This window comes from Bacillus rossius, chromosome 1 (genome assembly GCF_032445375.1).
Source record: "Bacillus rossius redtenbacheri isolate Brsri chromosome 1, Brsri_v3, whole genome shotgun sequence".
NCBI lineage: Eukaryota > Metazoa > Arthropoda > Insecta > Phasmatodea > Bacillidae > Bacillus > Bacillus rossius.
Window position 1 is genome coordinate 41,728,626 of NC_086330.1, and position 19,677 is coordinate 41,748,302.

The 19,677-nt window shown below is 39.0% G+C and overlaps 1 protein-coding gene across 1 annotated transcript in view; it reads left to right on the forward strand.

Moving 5' to 3' along the window:
- LOC134535052 (probable maltase-glucoamylase 2) overlaps window positions 1-19,677 on the forward strand; it is a 58,986-nt gene extending 39,309 nt beyond the window's left edge. Inside the window, exons 7-10 of the mRNA XM_063373894.1 lie at window positions 1,800-2,101; window positions 9,448-9,651; window positions 14,838-15,081; window positions 17,490-19,677. Coding sequence (XP_063229964.1) covers window positions 1,800-2,101; window positions 9,448-9,651; window positions 14,838-15,081; window positions 17,490-18,565 — 1,826 coding nt within the window. The 3' untranslated portion in view covers window positions 18,566-19,677. The remainder of the gene's footprint in view (window positions 1-1,799; window positions 2,102-9,447; window positions 9,652-14,837; window positions 15,082-17,489) is intronic.

A 19,677-nucleotide genomic window follows, 5' to 3' on the forward strand; every position in this document is an offset into this window, starting at 1 on the left:
AGAATACCGTGTCTGCTGACACTGAAATCTGCATATAAGCAAACAACGATGGTTAGTACAAAACGTTATACCTTATGATAGTTGTTAGTTGAAAGATAGCTTGGGCGGGCCGTGCTGAACGACGTCGTGGGCCGTCAGCAGGTCACCACTGCGTCTGGCAAAAGCTGGCAGATTTTTTAATATAATGACCGCAAAGTTAATTATTCTAGTTATTTCACTGGTGATGAATGGTGACAATTGATGACTGAACATGAGATTGAGGGTGGTCAAGGATAATCCCAGGGGTTCCCAAAGTGTGCACCGCGGCCTTCAGAGGCACCTTCAAGCGTTGCAAAGGACGCTGCAGCTTTTATCATATCAAAAAATTACTCGCTCGGTTTACTGTTTCTTTACGTCTTCCTTTCAACCACCTCGCATACTTGTTCATAAAATATCCTTAATAATAAAAAAATTTCAAAGAAAATATCAGATTTCAAATTGAGATTTTATAAGACAAAACATTTTTTTTCAGACATTAAAATTTGATCGTTTGTTCTATAAAAATTTGTTTTTACGAGTTTTGGAACGAACCTCATATTGGTTGGTACAAGGTGCGCTGCCGGAAGTCATTTGTACCTATATTAAACGAGCCGCGAGTATGGAATATTTTGGAAACACTGATTATTATGATTAAGTTGGATGATGGTGGTGGATGATCACGTATAATAAAGGCAATGTATGATGGATTTGAATTAATTTTGATGATGGTAGGGGATGATGTACTTATAAAAAATTTTATGTATGATGTATTTTGATAATGATTATGACGATTAAAATGGATGATGGTGGTGGTTAATATGACGATAAAACTGAATGCTGGAGTTGGATGATGAGGAGCAATAAGAATGAACGCTGGAGATGGTTGATGAGGAGCAATAAGGATGAATGGTGGAGGTGGATGACGAGGAGCAATAAGGATGAATGGTGGAGGTGGATGACGAGAAGCAAAAAGTATGAATGTTGGAGGTGGTTGATGAGCAATGAGGATGAACGGTGGAGGTGTATGATGAGGAGCAATAAGTATGAACGGTGGAGGTGGTTGATGATGAGCAATACAGATGAACATTCGAGGTGGATGATGAGGAACAATGAGGATTAACGGTGGAGGTGGCTGATGAGGAGCAATGAGGATGAACGGTGGAGGTGGATGATGATGAGCAATAAGGATGAACTATGGAGATGGATGATGAGGAGCAATAACGATGAACACTGGAGGTGGATGATGATGAGCAATAAGTATGAACGGTGGAGGTGGATGATGAGAAGCCATGAGGATGAATGGTGGAGGTGGATGACGAGGAGCAATAAGGATGAATGGTGGACGTGGATGACGAGAAGCAAAAAGTATGAATGTTGGAGGTGGTTGATGAGCAATGAGGATGAACGGTGGAGGTGTATGATGAGGAGCAATAAGTATGAACGGTGGAGGTGGTTGATGATGAGCAATACGGATGAACATTCGAGGTGGATGATGAGGAACAATGAGGATTAACGGTGGAGGTGGCTGATGAGGAGCAATGAGGATGAACGGTGGAGGTGGATGATGATGAGCAATAAGGATGAACTATGGAGATGGATGATGAGGAGCAATAACGATGAACACTGGAGGTGGATGATGATGAGCAATAAGTATGAACGTTGGAGGTGGATGATGAGGAGCAATGAGGATGAACGGTGGAGGTGGATGATGAGTAATAAGGATGGAAGATGGAGGTGGATGGTGAGCAATGAGGATGGAAGATGGAGGTGGACGGCGGCAGGCGTGCCGCTGGCGGGCGGGGGTCCGCTCTGTGCGGGCCGGGGCGACGCTGACCCTACGCTGTGCCTGCGCTGGTACTCGCTGGGCGCCACGCTGCCCCTGGCCCGCGGCTTGGACCCGCCGCTAGGGGGAGCCCTGCTCGCCGCCGGCGTGCTGGAGTCGCTGCGGCTGCGCTACTCGCTGCTGCCGTACTACGGCTCCCTGCTGGCCGAGGCGGGCCGCAGCGGCGAGCCCCTGGCGCGGCCCATGTTCTACGAGTTCCCGCGCGACCCGGCCGCCCGCCGGCTCGACGAGCAGTTCATGGTGAGCTCCTGCGACCTCCGAGTCACAAGGTTTCCAACTGTACACTTTCTTAGTTTTGTCAGCATAACAATATCATTGCTATTAATCAATGTTCAAAGCAAGTGAATTCATAACCAGTAAACTTACGAACATAATCGCAGATTTACGAATATTCCTGGCCTTAGACTTTGAAAACCCTGGGTTTTTTAATTTTTAAGGATGCCCTCACTCAGAAAATTTGAAAAATTTAATCTTCCAAACAAGATTTTCAACCCATCTTCAGTGTCAACTATGATTTTTATTTTAGGATATTTTGATATTATTTCCTACTAAATTATCATCAGGTAAGTTTTTATAGATGCTTACAATCGTATTTCCGGTGGAATAACGTCGTTTACTGGCAATATATATAATTTTTTATTTTTGTAAAATGATTGAATTGAAACAGTATTTGCCAGCACATTAAATTACAAAATAATAAAATTTTAACTTTCCTTATCCATTAATGTCCATATTTTTATCAGCGGACTAGACAAGCAAAAATAAATAATAATGAAATGTACCAGCTTGGGTGAGTCAGCGTTCTTCGTATATTTAACATGAACATTTTTAACAATGCACTGCAGTGTTAGAGGCTTACGAACACTTAATTGTCGGTCTATACCTTGCGAATAAAATCCAAAGAATGAGATGAATATGAACGACTGGCTCTTCACGAGTCACTAGAAATGTAGCCATCTTGACCTTTACTGCAAGAAACTGTTATGTCATGGGATTACGCAACCAGGAAGGAATATGAACCTATAAGGTATATCACGTTTATAAGCAAGTTCCAAACCCTGATATGTTAAAATGTTTACATTTTTACCTCGGATTCCAGATTGAATCCATGTCCACGGAAGTTATTGCAGGGAAGATTTTGTCTAGAATATATCATAGTTTTACATTATTTCAGTTTAATAATTTTTGCAAACTTGCTGATTTCATTAGAAAGGAATTTCATTTAATAGTTAATGATTGTTCGACAAAAAAATTCAATAATTTTGAACTATATGTTTATATTTTTATGTATATGTTTGTCATAAAAACAATTTTGGGTCATCGTTCTATGTCTTTTTATGGGGGGGGGGGGGAAATACTTGCAAAAGAGGAAGAAAACGTCTGCCTGACGTTTCGGCATGCCCTGTTTGAAACAATATTCGATGGCGATTAAACAACTGGAGGTATTTAGTGTTGGGTGCGCCATCATTGTCACGAATGTGGCCTCTTCCAAGCAGCCAAGATTCAGTTAGTCAATAGCGGTCGCAACGAGGTAAGAAGGATAGGGAGGATATATCCTCCCCTCTCATCTGAAAATATTTAAAAAAAATGCGAGGTCTCGGTGAAGGCAGGTGAATACACATGGAATCACGATCCACAAAGGCAGTGATGCATGTTGAAAATGATAAAATCCAAAATCCAAAATAAAGTCCAAAATCCTTATTGTTGACATATTTTTTTTTTAAAAAAATATTTTTTTTAATAAATACATGTATCCGCCACTTTATTCAGTAGCTCTGTGCCCATTACAGCTACGAGGGAGCAGTTCGTAAAGTATCGCCATCCGTTGTGGCGTTTGTAATTATCTTTAAGATCAGAACTGAAAGAGGAGAGAATGTAATAAATTTTCAGGGGTTTTGGGGTTGGTTAACGCCCCGGTACTGGGTGCGCTGTGCCAAACTTGTATTTCGGACGCCGAGGACAGGCACGTGTGACAGAGAGCCTTGAGAGACCCGCCTCGTCAGGGGTGTGCCCGTGTTAGCGAAGCGGGATGATGAGCGCGACGCTCGCTGGTGCTTCTAGCGCGACAAGGCTCTGGACTGGCGCGCAGGCTTCTCGTCGTGCGTAGGACAACTACAACATTCTAGCGGTGACCATGACATTATATGGCGGCGAAATTTAGATAAGGGTGTAATGAGAGTCCGTTGAGTGCTTTCAGGAATCTATGCCGGTGGTTTTATGCCTGAAAATTACTCTAAAACACGTATTTTAATCATATTAACTCTTGTAAAATTACAGTTTAAAAACTTAATCCGGGAACGAAACCACTTATCTGCCCTCGGCGAACTTCTGAATGCTTTACGTAAACAGACCAACTTCGGATATCTTGAATATTTTTCAAATCGCGTTGTTTTTCTTGAAGCTTTGCGCACTGCGTGTGTGCCCGGGCAGACGGTGTCCTTAATGCTCCGTCTGGATCATTTCCTAAAGCACAATTGAAAAAAAAAAAGTCAGTCATGGGGACTGTCGACAGAAGTGAAAACTTAAAATTTTGTTTTTAAATGTGTAATATGAAATCATTTCTACGTTAAATGTACGCAAAAAATGATTTTGGTATTATAGCATGTCGGTGACGCGAACCCAAAAGTTTTTTTCTTACCAATAATAACTTTAAAACTAGAAGAAATGAAGTGTTTCATTGGAAAAAAAAAAATATTAACTTAAATCTACAAATAATCAACATTATCGCTAGTAAATCAATAACCTGACATTTGAAGAAATTAACATCGTAAATAAATAAACAAAAGAAAAAACATAATCTAACTTAACTACCTACTAAAAAATATCCAATACTCGCAATATTTACCACACAATAACGTTAAAATTTCCTTGGATAATAAAGATAAAATTAAAAACCCTAATTTTTAAAAACAGAATAAATTAAGTTTTATCCTTGAAATATAAAAAAATTAACACGTCACGTGACCATGTCGTAGACGACTTACATTAATTTACTCTCTATCCGAACCTTCCTATAGAAGTTTTCACTTCAAAAACAGTAATAGTAGGTCGTGGGCAAAAGATTTGATCGTTATGTTTTCGAACACACTGATGCACAATTGCGAAAAGGATGGTCGTGTCCATGAGAGACAGATCGTGCGCATGGAAGGGAAATGAATTTATTTCATTTCTATTACGGACGCATGGCGCAAGAACCAGTGAGGGTAGAGTAGGAAGCCATTTTGGCAGGACTATAAAACTGTTTATATTTATAAATAATATTGTGTGCAAAAAAAATGGCGAGCTATTACACTATCCAGGTGTAATTCCTGCTTTAAAAATTAATTAATACTCTTACTTAAAAGACACTAGCAAAAATTGTGAATGAAAAAAAAAAACGTATTGTGGTTAGAATGGTTGACTAAACATTTTATATAACATTGATTTATATGATGAAAAACTGTGCTCACAAAATGCTGGTCAGATGACAAGGCATAATCGTTTGGTAATTAATGTAGTTATTTACTAACACTGCACAGACGTACGCATGGCGTGCTATGCACTCGCTTATGTTTTTGAAGTGAAACTTCTTTGCAGAGGGGGCTTCAATTTACGAGCGTTACAGAAATTCCGATCGCATGAGGGGAATGGTTAGATACGTGGTGGGGGAACCGGTAGTGGAGGAGAGTGCGTCTGCTGCGGCGCCACTCCAACACATGCACTAGCAGTCGCATGCGAAAAAGCAAAAAAATAAATAAATAAGAAGAAGACGGGGTGGGGTAAGGTAGGTACTGTACGTGACTTATGGGAAGATCCCTAAACACGGGTGTGGTGGAGTTGAGGGGGAACCGGTCCCTACTCGTAAACATGGAGGGTGGGCGCCAGTTATCGCTTGTCGCCTGAGCAGTGTACAGTTCTGCGCGGAAACATCGTTTCTTGTTTTCAAGTTGAGGCGCAACGCGTGGTCCGCTAGTATTTTTACTAAAGGTATATATTTGAAATTTATAGGTAGTTATTTAATTAGTAATTATTAAACTCTACTATTTACGTAACTATAGATAAATTTAAAAAGTAATAATAAACCTTATTTTAGCAATGGCTTCTACCGAGAAAAAGAGAAAAGTTATACATAGTGAAGGACGCGAAATTATAAACACTGTTGTAGAGAAGTGTGACAACGAAGCAAAAGAAGGTAACTTAGCTTTTCCTGTGACTCAAGCAACACTACGCGCAGCTTTTTATACAGGTGTCAGTGAAGCGACGGTGAAGCGAATCAGAAAGGAAAACCAAGTAAGAAACGCTACAGATTCTACGAATTAATTATCAACTCCTGGAAAAGATCGTTCTGCTTGGCGAAAACACACTACCATTACTGTAGATGATTTCGACAGATGCGTTATAAGAAATACTATACATGACTTTTACGTACGCGAGAAGAAAGTTCCGACAGTCCTGAAATTGATGCCAATAATTAAGAATAGAATAGATTTTCCATGGGGAGCAAGATCACTGCATCGCCTAATTAAAAGTATGGGTTTCAAGTGGAGGAAATGCAGATCCAAGAGAAAAATTCTCGTTGAGAGAGCACATATTGTTACGTGGTGTAATGATTACCTGCACAAGATACGGCACTACCGCGAAGTCGGCACAGAGAATGTTTATCTCGATGAAAGTTGGATTGACAACAATTTAACGTTTTCCAAGTTTTGGTATCACGACGATGAATTTTGAGTTGAGGCAAATTCGAGCGCAGGTAGGAAGCTTATTATGTTGCACGCAGGTAGCCAGAATGGGTTTATTCCTAATGCGTCATTTTTTTACAAAGATGGAACTGTTACCGGAGACTACCACGGACAAATGCAAACTTCGAAAAATGGATAAACGAAAAAGTATTACCTAAACTTCCGCCAAATTCTGTCATTGTGATTGATAATGCACCGTACCACACTGTACAAATAAACAAACCGCCGCCGAAGTATGCTACATAAACCGATGTTATGACGTGGCTCGAGAAAAACGGTGTTGGATTCAGTGAGAGCATGCGTAAAGTTGATTTGTATAAGCTCGTAGAACTACATAAGCCCAAGGAAAATACATACCGAATAGATGGTAAACTCAGGCAGTTTGGTCATACTGTACTTAGGCTACCTCCTTACATGTGTGACCTTAACCCAATTGAACTGGCATGGGGGAAAATGAAGAGGCTAGTCAGAGAAAATAATGTTACTGGTGACTTGTCACTTACGAAACTAAATGATCTGACAGAAGCTGCCATTTCGTCAGTGACCAAACAAGATTGGGAGGGATTTTGCAGGCACGTGCAACACATTGAAGAAGGATATTGGAAGAAGGATGGCATAATTCCGGACGTTATTGACAGTATAATTGTTAATTTAGGTACCGACGATAGCACTGATACTGAAAGTGACGAGTCATCATGAGATGAAGAGCCAAGTGATAGTGAATCTGACTCTGAACTGGCCATTGTAAAAATTTAACATAAGTGGGAAGATGTATTTTTTAAGTTACTATTTTAAGTTACATAGTTTTTTATTTCGCGTGACTATCAAGAAACACGAGTACATAAGCAAATTCCACCAAGACAAATTCGCACCCTCCTACACAGCGACTCAGCTTGCCTCTGCTTATTTGTCTATGCAACTGGAGTCAAGTATAAATGGTGAGTTAATGTATGTTTATGTCAATTATTTTAATTGTAAGTCAAATCAATGAAATGATTTTTTAAGTATGGATGATTTGTGGTAAATTAAATGTCCGTTATATATTTCTAAAGGGGAGTGTCAGCAAGTTTCCAACATCATTTATTTACAATAACTTCTGCTTTTAGATTATTTAGAAAAAAAACCAATGTGAAGCCATATAATGTCATGTCATTATAAAAAATACGTATAAATATTGGTTGGTTATAAAACATTAGGAAAAATGTTTACTATTTTTTTCCTCATTAACTACCTACTTGACGAGCGTATAAAAATAACAACTTCTTCAGAACGCGTTCAGTTTTTAGACAATATGACGATTTTTTTGACGAAACTGGTTTCAATAGCATGAAAATAGCAGCGCTCCATGGTTTAGTCGGCGCTCTTTTTAATCTTTTAGCAAAAAATAACGGTTTGTAACGTTGGTAGTAAATAATTGTTCAGGTTTTCTTCTATAACATTCGTGTTTCGTGTTACTGGAAAAATTAACGTTGTGTACGAGGCAAGTAAATGTTTTCGCTCTCCGTAGTAGCGCATATTCCCTTGTCTGTCTGACCTTGAGACGTCAGAGCTAGCCTCGGCAACCGCATTCCTTCCAGGGATCTTCCCATCAGACATGGATAGTACCTAGCGTAGCATGCCATATGCTAGTTGTAACGGCCGGAAGGGGAGACGGCAGGGAAAGGATATAAATAACGCATTAGTGATGCTACGAAATTCTCGCTAACGCTGCTTGCGTTCGTCTACGCCTCAATTTTCGTAAAGGCATACGATTGACGCTACCCTATTTATTTTATTTTATTTAAATTATATACAATTGATTTATACGTGGGGAAAAGTTACTGATTTGTGCAACTGACCTTACAAGTACCATTAATTTTTTGTGTAAATAGTCCGATTGAAAATATATTTAAAAAAAAACAAAGACATATAAACATAAGAGGTTAGCTTTATAAGTGTAATTTACGATCGGTTGGGGTGTTCAGCTGGAGATCGTGCCTGCAGATGATATTTCAGTTGGATCATAGGTACCCGCGTATCTATTCAGGGCCGGAGCGTCCATATAGGCGAACTAGGCAACCGCCTAGGGCGCCAAGTAGCTGGGGGCGGCGCAGCACGACACACAACAGCTCATATAATATGTTTAACGATTATTGAAACTAGATGAAAATGGATTTTTATATTGATATAGGTAATTATTTAAAATCCACTGTGACCTGTTTATGATTTGTAATAAGTTAAAAAAGTAAAAAAAAAAACACAAGCCTGCTTACATTTGATTGTTGACAAAATCTTCGGGCTTACGTGATGTATTTTGAGGCAAGGAAAAATTTTTTTTGGGGTGTCCACCCGGGGGAAGGGGCCTTCAAGGTTTTTTCGCCTAGGGCGCCAATTTACCTTGCACCGGCCCTGTCTCTATTGTACACCTGACGAGTAAGGAGCGGCCTGACCTTTGAATATATATACTGTATAGAAGTCGCGAGTGGATAGGATTTACTCTACGTTTTTCAGGAGCGTATGATGAGCAGCTTGGGAACTTCACCGCTGCAGGGCGCTGCCGTAACGCCCTGTATCGTCTTAGGTTGTTATTTACACTTTAGAGCGCAGCACTGTCGCCCGCTGTCGTTCCCCGCACCCACCCCACACCCATCATTCACTGCAGCTCAAGGTCGTTCAACAGGAGGGGTAAGGGGTGTTTGAAGAGTTGGACACTTGTCCACTAGGGACCACCACAAGTCGATGCCCTAGAGATGGTGGCGATTGCGGCGGTGAATTAACCAACCACCTTAAACCGTATTAGAAATGTTTACCTGGGCTGGCGACTTCTATACAGTATATATATATATATATTCAAAGGCCTGACTGACCCCTGGTCGCTTGCGGCAGGTGGGCCCGGCGCTGCTCGCGGCCCCGGCGCTGCGGGCAGACCTGGCCGTGGTGCGGGTGTACCTCCCCGCCGGCGAGCCCTGGTACCTGCTGGAAGGCGGGCTGCCCGTCAGCGACGGCCTGGGGGCCCGCTCCGTTCCGCTGGCCAGCGGCGGCGCGCGGCCCGTGCTGCTGCTGCGCGGCGGTCACGTGCTGCCCACGCAGGTCTGGCCCTCCACGCCCCACGCCCCACGCCCCACGCCCCACGCCCCACGCCCCACGAGGAGGAAACTGCATTGTTTCCACGATGCGTGTGATGGATTTTCCATAATTTTTTTTACAAAATATTTAAAAGTTTTATATTTTAAAATTAATTCATAACAAAAATAAATAATAAAACAAAAAAAATTAAAAAATAACTTTAATAATCAATATCTAGCGCCAGTACTGTACGTGACTTATGGGAAGATCCCTAGACACGGGTGTGGTGGCGTTGGGGGGGGGGGGGGGGGGTAACCGGTCCCTACCCGGAAACGAGGGGGGTGGGCGCCAGTTATCGCTTTTCGCCTGAGCAGTGTACAGTTCTACGCGCAAACATTTTTTCTTGTTTTCAAGTTGAGGCGCAACGCGTGGTCCGCTAGTATTTTTACTAAATGTATATATTTGAAATTTATAGGTAGTTATTTAATTAGTAATTATTAAACTCTACTATTTACGTAACTATAGATAAATTTAAATAGTAATAATAAACCTCATTTTAGCAATGGCTTCTACCGGGAAAAAGAGAAAAGTTATACATACGTATAAAAATAACAGCTTCTTCGAAACGCGCTCAGTTTTTAGACAATATGACGATTTTTGACGAAATTGGTTTCAATAGCATGAAAATAGCAGCGCTCCGTGGTTTTGTCGGCGCTCGTTTTAATCTTTTAGCAAAAAATAACGGTTTGTAACGTTGGTAGTAAATAATTGTTCAGGTTTTCTTCTATAACATTCGTGTTTCGTGTAACTGGAAATTTTAACGTTGTGTACGAGGTGAGTAAATGTTTTCGCTCTCCGTAGTAGCGCATATTCCCTTGTCTGTCTGACCTTGAGACGTCAGAGCTAGCCTCGGCAACCGCATTCCTTCCAGGGATCTTCCCATCTGACATGGATAGTACATAATTTTATTTTTTATAACAACAATAGCAAATAAAATTATTGAAAAAAAAGGGGGGTTGTCTGTAAAGTCGGTTTACGGACGATAATTTTACGTGATAACGTCATGAGAAAACATTGATGAAAAATTGTATACATTTTTAATTCTCAAATATTATTTACAGTTTTTTTCAAATTAAATTTAAATAATTTGTTAAAATATAATCACGAACAATTAGTTAAAAAGCCCGCCTTAACCTGTTTTATACTATAGAAGATTTTCTCTTGCGGTGGTTCACCGGTTCTTGCACGCTCGGCTCAGGCGGAACGTGACATGCGTGCAGCCGGCGTTCATCGATTTATAAGAAGTTATCACGTCAATAAAAAAAACTAGTATATAGATTGCCTAGTAATAAATATCCAGGGCCAACACATAATTTTATTTTTATAACAACCACAATAATACATCTTGGTGTACGGCATATGATAGGAGAAATTTCGTGAAAATAAAAAGGAAGTAGAGGAATTAAAATATGTCACAAAGTTGGCGGACCCCACCTACCGCACATGAACCCGTATATAGTCACTTTCGTAAACATTAGGGTACATACAAAATAAAACTTATTGGTGTGCCAAATGAAACTTTGTGTTAGTGAAACTACCGTGGAATATTTTTGGAAAACTGATATAGTCACTGTAAAACGCAATCATAAGTTTTAAAATACATAATAATTCGGCATTACAATGAATATTCATAATAATTATTCTCCTTCTTAATTCCCAATTGGCTTAGAAGCACGATGGTAGAGAACGCGCATGATGATCTTAAACCTTAAAGCACATAGTATTTACAATCTCGCCACTGGGAAAACTTTTAGGTAGATTTCGAATAAATACTATCTATTGTACTATGCATTGTTACCATGGTGTGACTTCCAAATAATTGTGTGTGTGTATATATATATATATATATATATATATATATATATATATATATATTCGTTTCATGGTCCATAGACTCCAAAACCATCGTCAATTCAAAAGGTTTATGTATGTATTCATATATCCACATATCACATTTTTTATGGAAACGATAACTGCCGTAATGTTTTCACAAATCATTCCCAAACGGACACATAAAATATAAATATGCAAAATCTCTGTCGATTTCTTTAATGTGCAATATCCGGCCAAAGGAGTACAAATCGGGAAGGTTTTTGAAAAACAGAAAAATCGCTATAAATTCCAAATATGGAAAATACATTATACTGTACTGCTGCTAAACTTGTTGGTGTATTCTTACTGCTGGCGCCAGTACCATTAATAGTACTCGTCGATTTATAAATAGACCCTTTTGTTGTGTGTGTGTTGTCGGGACAATATACACTGGCTGTCACTATTTTTCAAAAAAAAATATATATATATATATATATATATATATATATATATATATATATACACATATATATACATATATATGTGTGTGTCAATGGTACTGTTATGCTCTTGTACTCTGACCCTTAGAAACATGCATAAAATGTTATTTATCATAAAACACACACTCTTGGACACAGGTAGCTAGGTAACATATATCAACACATAGGGATAAAATTCAGGTTTTTATTATTAAGAATAAAATGGCTATTCATCAGGGACAACTAACATATGTGTAGAGATAAAAATCAACATTAATATAATTAGATAAAAATCACAGAAAAACAATCCTAACGATACTGAACATGACTCGTGGATATGCGCTTATGTAAATTAAACATCAGGAAAATACGTAGCACACATGAATCGTTCACAAAAGTTCGTTAGTGTAAGTTTAGAAAATCAATCAAATGATATTTTTACGGACGCATTCTTACATAACAGAAAAATGTTTGAAATCATAGCACAATTAATTTGTATGATTACTATTTATGTTTATATTTGGGTTCGTATTTGCCTTGGCTTAACTCAGTTTATATGGTAGAGACACGAAACTTGTACTCCCATTTCACCTCTGGGTATCACAAAATAAAATAATAATTTAAATCTTGGAACTAACAATTCATGACGTAGTTCAGGATAATTGACACCTTTTACGTGAAAACTAATCAGTTTGTAGTCAAATCGGAGTTATTTACGACGAAATTACATACAGCTGGGTATGTCTATGGGCGATACAAAATGCAAGATCTTTACTTACAGATTTTCACTCCTAATAACATATCCGTCAGAATATGCCCTTATAATCTTACACATTATTTATTTATACGTCGTTTAAGCTCATCCTGAGTGTCGGATGGCATAATCTAGCTAGCTATATTTCAAATTTAAAATAGGCCTCGCGCCTTTGCGTCGGCATCAGACGCCTTCATACAACCATTCTTATTAATTAAGACGTTCTAGACGCCTCACATCTAAAACACGGCCTCTCATTGGCCGAAACCAAAATCGGTTAGTGTAATTTACAATATAAATACTGTAAATAACACTTATTAATACAATTGAAAACACAAAAATGCGGTAAATTTAAAACGAAAATTTCCAATAATGAAAATTTCTTTAAGTAATACCCCGAATAAAATCATCGTTTATTCGTTAAGTTCATTAGTCCTTAGAGGGGTATACTCAATTGACTGTCCATATAAGTCCATTTCAGGTCATAGAGCATAGCTCTCGTAGATATACATAATTAATAAAAATATATTTAAATAACTTTTGCGGGCGAACAATATACAAATTAAATAATAAAATTTCATAATAATAATAATAACAATCAAAATAATAAGACTTTATAAATAATAGTATCATTAAAATAAGTCATAACTTTCTGTGCATTATGAAAATAGTAACAGCACAACATCAGTTTGAACTTATTATAATTCGTAGCAGTAATGTCATACACTTTTGATACAACCATAACTGCAAGGGGTGTTAAAAACAAGCATTGGAGGATAAGCAATATTATAACTTTGTTCATAGACACACCATCGAATCCGTAAAAAGTGTTTGTAAATCTTAATATTTTTATCTAAAACTTTTGTCGAAAACCATTTTTGATAATACAAACCATTATTGCAAGAGGTTAAAAAACCTGGGGTTGAATAAGGAAATAAATAAAACTTCCCTGCCGTGTACAGTATCGAATCCATTCTTATTAAAAATAATAAATATTGTCTAAAACTTATGTTAAAATAAATTTTTATCGAACCAACCATTACTGCAAAAGGTGGAAATAGCAAGGTTTGAAACTAAATAAACTTATAGTTTAAAACAACTAAAAAAATAGTTTTTATGTAATGTTGACGCATTAGCTGAAAAGTCTAGATTACGTAAACATTAGTGACTTATATTAAGTTCATTGTAATAAATATATACTTTAATACCTCATATTTAGTATTTTTATTTTTTTCCAGTTACTCATATTTAATATTTTTATTTTATTTTGAGACTAAAAAGAATAAAATAAACTTATAGTTTAAAAAAACTAAAATAACCGCTTTTATCGTTGAATAAACTAAAAATAAAAATATATATAATTTTAATTTAAGATTTTTGTCCAACAGCCAAATAATTCACCACAACTCTGTATAACTAAAAGCATGGGGTGCTCTCTTCTTTTAATTTCGTAATGACTATATCCTAAAATATATATAAAAAAATAAAAATAAAATATTTGTGATTATATAAATAAATATAATACAATAAGCATTATTCCAATTAGTTTGTGGCGTAAGTATCATAATAATTGAAAAGATGCACGTGGACCAGTGGCGAAGCCGGGGGGGGGGGGGGGGGGGTTTAGGAGTTAAAACCCCCCACTTAGCACCAAATCTTAAATTAATTTCTTATTCGTCACTCAAACAAATTTCATATTAAAATTAATAAAAATTTTACCATTACTATATTTAAATTTAAGTATCAAAAACTGCTAAAATAGCACTATTTTACACCTAAAAATTCAAATTTTCCCGGGGGAGGACCCCCGGGCCCCCCGCTTTAATACGGGGGGGGGGGGCGGGCCATGCTTCTTAACACCCCCCATACTTAAATCCTGGCTACGCCACTGACGTGGACTTGAACCCGCGACCATTGTAATGCGAATCGGCACTCTTGTCGCTGCGCCAACTACTGCTTGCGACCTAATCTAACAATCCGCCACAAAAAAAAAATGTTATTTCCCAATTGCTCTGCCAGCTGTAGCTCTCGCATCCAGCCGAGCCCGCGCATGTAACCCCCGCGGAGAGCCTTGACGTGACACCCGGGTGGGGGTCGGTCCGCAGGAGCCCGGCGCAGACGCCCGCTCGTCGCGGCTGGGCCGCTACAAGCTCGTGGTGGCCCTGGCCTGCGCCGCGGCTGGCGACTGCTCGGCCGCCGGCCACGTGACCTCGGAGGAGGACGTCACCGTCACGTTCCGCGCCAGCTCGGCGTCCCTGGCCGTCGGCAACCTGCGCGAGGCGTGCTCCAGGGCGCAGCTGCCGTCGCTGGCGGAGGTGACCGTCATGAGGCCGGCGGGGACGTCAGCAGGTGCGGGAGCAGTTCAGAACACGAGAAGCTTGTTGCCGCATTTAGTTTCATACTATAGTGGTTAAACAATTATTTAAAAAAAATAACATTATCTATACTAATATTATAAAGCTGAAGAGTTTGTTTGTTTGTTTGTTTGTTTGAACGCGCTAATCTTAGGAACCACTGGTCCGATTTGAAAAATGCTTTCAGTGCTGGACTACCTTTATCGAGGAAGGCTATAGGCTATATTATATTATCAATAACATTAGGGATCCTTACTAAAAGTCCAATTTAGAATCAAATGCGTTGGAGGGGGTTAGATACAACATGCAGTACACGTACGAAGTGTGTGTTGACAATGCCGCAGGCGCTAGAAGTTTATTTCCTATTGCCTATTAACATTGTTGCCACACACTAGATGCCTTATCATTCTTAATTTAAGTATTTAAATACTTTTTATCACTTTAAATCGCAAACCTAAACTATTGTTTTTTTTCTTCTCTCTGTGTTTAATTTGTTTTTTTTTTCTTTACTAGAATTATTTTTATTATTTTTAATTAATTTTCATTTTTCGGACCATCAATAATTTTCCTCTCCCGTTACAATTCTGACAAGGACTTGTACTATATACAATTTCAAAATTCCATCGCTTAGGGAGTTTAAAAGGGGTAAATTCTGTTTTATAATAACACATCATAGAAGGTAAGTCATAGGGTTTGTGTCATTTCTCTATGTCAGCCACACGGTCATATACGTCCTATCCTTCTCCTTGGCTAAACCCATCCGAGTGAATCTCGCGGCTGCTAGCGAACTAAAGGTGCTAATAACAGTTTAGTTTAAAACTTCGTCATAGATGGCGTTTCCTTGAATTTGTAACGCGTTTTGTGCGTCCGTTACGTCTTGCCTAGGGGTTACCTGCCTTCACATAAAACGAAGCTGAAAATTGGTGTCCCGGTTTTGCTGATGCGTAGTTTTGATGCACCGAGATTGTGCAATCAACGGGACTTTAAAATCAAAATTTCCAGTTTTTAAAGTGTATGTCATATAAATTTGAAACTCGGTAGTGACGTTCCTTATATTATGATGTGTTTATCTCGGGCAACGCCGAGTACTTCAGCTAGTAATATATGATTTTGCTTGATTTTGTTGTAAAATATTTTTTAATTGTCATAATATAGGAACAAAAGTTTAAAAAAATTAAAACCTTTTCCTGTTAATGAAATTTTTTGACATATGTGTCTGTCTGTGTGTTGTTTTGTCACGTGTATTGTCACTTTATGTATATCTTAAATTGCATGTTTGTTTCGAAGTATTTTTGTGGAATTGTGTGTTTTGCATGTTAATGTATGTTTTGTACGTTTGATTTTGGTGTCATTCTATAAATGTCCTTCAGCTATAATATGTGCACATAAAACACAAACCAATTACATAAATAAATAAAAAATAACTGTGTTTTTAGATTAGCGACCAAGGCAACGCTCGGTACAGATTCTTGAAAGCACTCAAGGGACTTCCATTACACATTTATCTTCATTTCTTCACCATGTAATGTTGATTGCCACTCAAACATCACAGTTATTCTATGTACATCGATAAGACTGCACGTTAGAAGCGATATCGTGATAGAAGCACCAGCGAGCGTCGCTTTTATCATCCCGCCTCACCAACGCAAATACACCAAACTAGGCGGGCCCCTTAATGCACTTTAATCTTTCATTATTTAGTATTTTTAATTAAAATTTTCTAGAGTGGAATTTTAAAAATAAGTTTAGTTTTTTAGTATAATCAATTAAATGGATGTTATGTAAAATACACACATAACATACTAATTAAAAATACCTGCTTCCAGCGATAAATTCATTAAGTGTTCACAATGGGGGTTGAAAAACGTTTGCATATAAATACTCTTTTCAGAATAAATTAACTGCAATTACGCCGTTCACCTTGTCGCAGAGTTTTACAAACGCAGTGAAAATATGAAAAGACTTAAATAAAAGAAGACGAAAACTCAGCGTTTATTTGTCTTGAACTCTTGTTGCATATTCATAGAGTAAAACGACGCTTTGAAATAAAAGCACCCTTTAAAAGTTTTTTTTTCTGGTAGCCATTAAAAAATAATGATGTTAAAAAAAGTGGTCCCAAATTATTGTTTTTTTTATATTTAGTGTTTGAAAGTAAGCGGAAAATAATACAAAATTTGCTGTCAATTTTAAACTAGTTTTCACTTTATTTGCCCTTTCTGAAATAAAATCCATACAACTAACTCAAGTTGTTGTTGCTGTATATCATTAGTTAAAATAGAGTCACAAACAGTGGTCCTACAGTACCTTGCGACGTTTTCTAATAATTCAAAAATACGTGAATATTATAAATCACACTAGCTAAACACTGGAACTGTGTAAAATAACAGCGAAGATGTGTTCCAGGCCACACTCCCGGCCACGAAACCACGCGGAACACGGCAACGTCCCACGTCTCGACCGGGTCATCGGGAACTTCAGCCGATACCTCTGGTCCGTCGACTGCGGCGTCCGCGTCGATCGAGCCCGGTGCGACGACGTCTTGGTCTAGCGCCGCGGAGGCTGCCGGGGTCACGACGAGTCCCGCCGCTACGGGGTCTTCGTCGAGTTCAGCTTCAGCTTCAGTTTCAGCGGACGGGTCATCTGGAGCTTCAGCCGATACCTCTGGTCCGTCGACTGCGGCGTCCGCGTCGATCGAGCCCGGTGCGACGACGTCTTGGTCTAGCGCCGCGGAGGTTGCCGGGGTCACGACGAGTCCCGCCGCTCCGGGGTCTTCGTCGAGTTCAGCTTCAGCTTCAGTTTCAGCGGACGGGTCATCGGAAACTTCAGCCGATACCTCTGGTTCGTCGACTGCGACGTCCGCGTCGATCGAGCCCGGTGCGACGACGTCTTGGTCTAGCGCCGCGGAGGCTGCCGGGGTCACGACGAGTCCCGCCGCTACGGGGTCTTCGTCGAGTTCAGCTTCAGCTTCAGTTTCAGCGGACGGGTCATCTGGAACTTCAGCCGATACCTCTGGTCCGTCGACTGCGGCGTCCGCGTCGATCGAGCCCGGTGCGACGACGTCTTGGTCTAGCGCCGCGGAGGCTGCCGGGGTCACGACGAGTCCCGCCGCTACGGGGTCTTCGTCGAGTTCAGCTTCAGCTTCAGCTTCAGCGGACGGGTCATCTGGAGCTTCAGGCGGCACGCCGGCGGTGACGTCAGGGTTGACTGTCCCGTCCTCGTCATCTCAGTCCTCCGCTGCGCCCGCCACCTCCTCTTCGCCGGGTCTGGGCTCCTCGTCGTCGCACGCCGAACAACACAGCGGGACCAGCAAGACGTCACTACACTCTCTCAACAGAGAACTTCTCGTACCTTATCGGGCCAGAGCCTTCGCAGCCGAAAGAGACTCCTCGTCCCTCGGTTCCGGGCAAACAGTGACTTACAAGTTTAACAACACGTCCTTGTGCGTTGGCGAAGACACCATCATCATCAACTTCACGTAAACTGTGACGAATGCCTCAAAAATTACTTTAACGGAAATTTCGACGTTCCCACAGGATGTCAGATATGAAACAACAACGGGACATTCAATAAAAACGTGACCAAAAACTGAACAAAAATATCAGTCTCGCTGGGAACATTATGATAGCAATTATATTGAGAATTGCAAATAGTTTGTGTATAACATTAACAACTTTATATAATTTAACATTCGTTCCATGTCAAATGTAAGGTCGATAAAAAGCCACAAATCACATTTAATAACTCTCAACTTTTGTTAACTAATAAATTTTGTCAAAGGAAAAACAAAAGCATTTTAAGAAATGTAAATTCTGAAAAAGAAAAAAAAATATTTTTAAAGATTTTTTAAATGTCAGAGCCTTGAACCGAAAGAGGAACATTTTTACGTGTTTACTTTAAATTTGGCTCAGAGGATTAGTTCTTTTACTCTTGGTTACGGTTTGTTCACTCAAGTTATTTTCATCAGTGAATAATGAATAATCAAAGGGTATATTTTATTATTAATAATAAGGTCATTAACTTAAAAGCACTTTGCCTGAGGCATGTTATCTAAAATTACGCTGAAATGTTATGAAAAATTAATGTTATGAATGCCCCACTGCATTGGTTTAGAGATTATGTACTGTGTTTTTCTAAGATTAAAATTATGGTCTTTGCTGAGTTCACTGATCAATTATAGAAATAAATGTAGGCTACGCATACATAATAAGTTATTTTAGATTAATGTATGTACCTAAAGATTTATGAACAAAATATAACTTTCGTGCTACTTTCCACTGTCCTTACAGCATTAAAAACTTTGTAATTGGGTAATACTTGTTTAATGTAAGGTTTTATGTTAGGAGACTTCTTGTTTTTAAACATTCTCCTTTATTCAGGCTTACAAGTGAAGTTCTGTATTTGCTTCGCTGGTATTTTTAAGTTATTAATAGTGGTACTTAATGTTTATTTTGTACACTTAAAATTAAATTACCAATTTATGTGTTGTAAATAATGGTAGCGTGATAATAATAACACATGCAGGGTTTGTTGAACTTGACAAAGAAACTTCAGTTTATTGAGATAAAGTCGAATAAAATATAGTTCTGTTAAA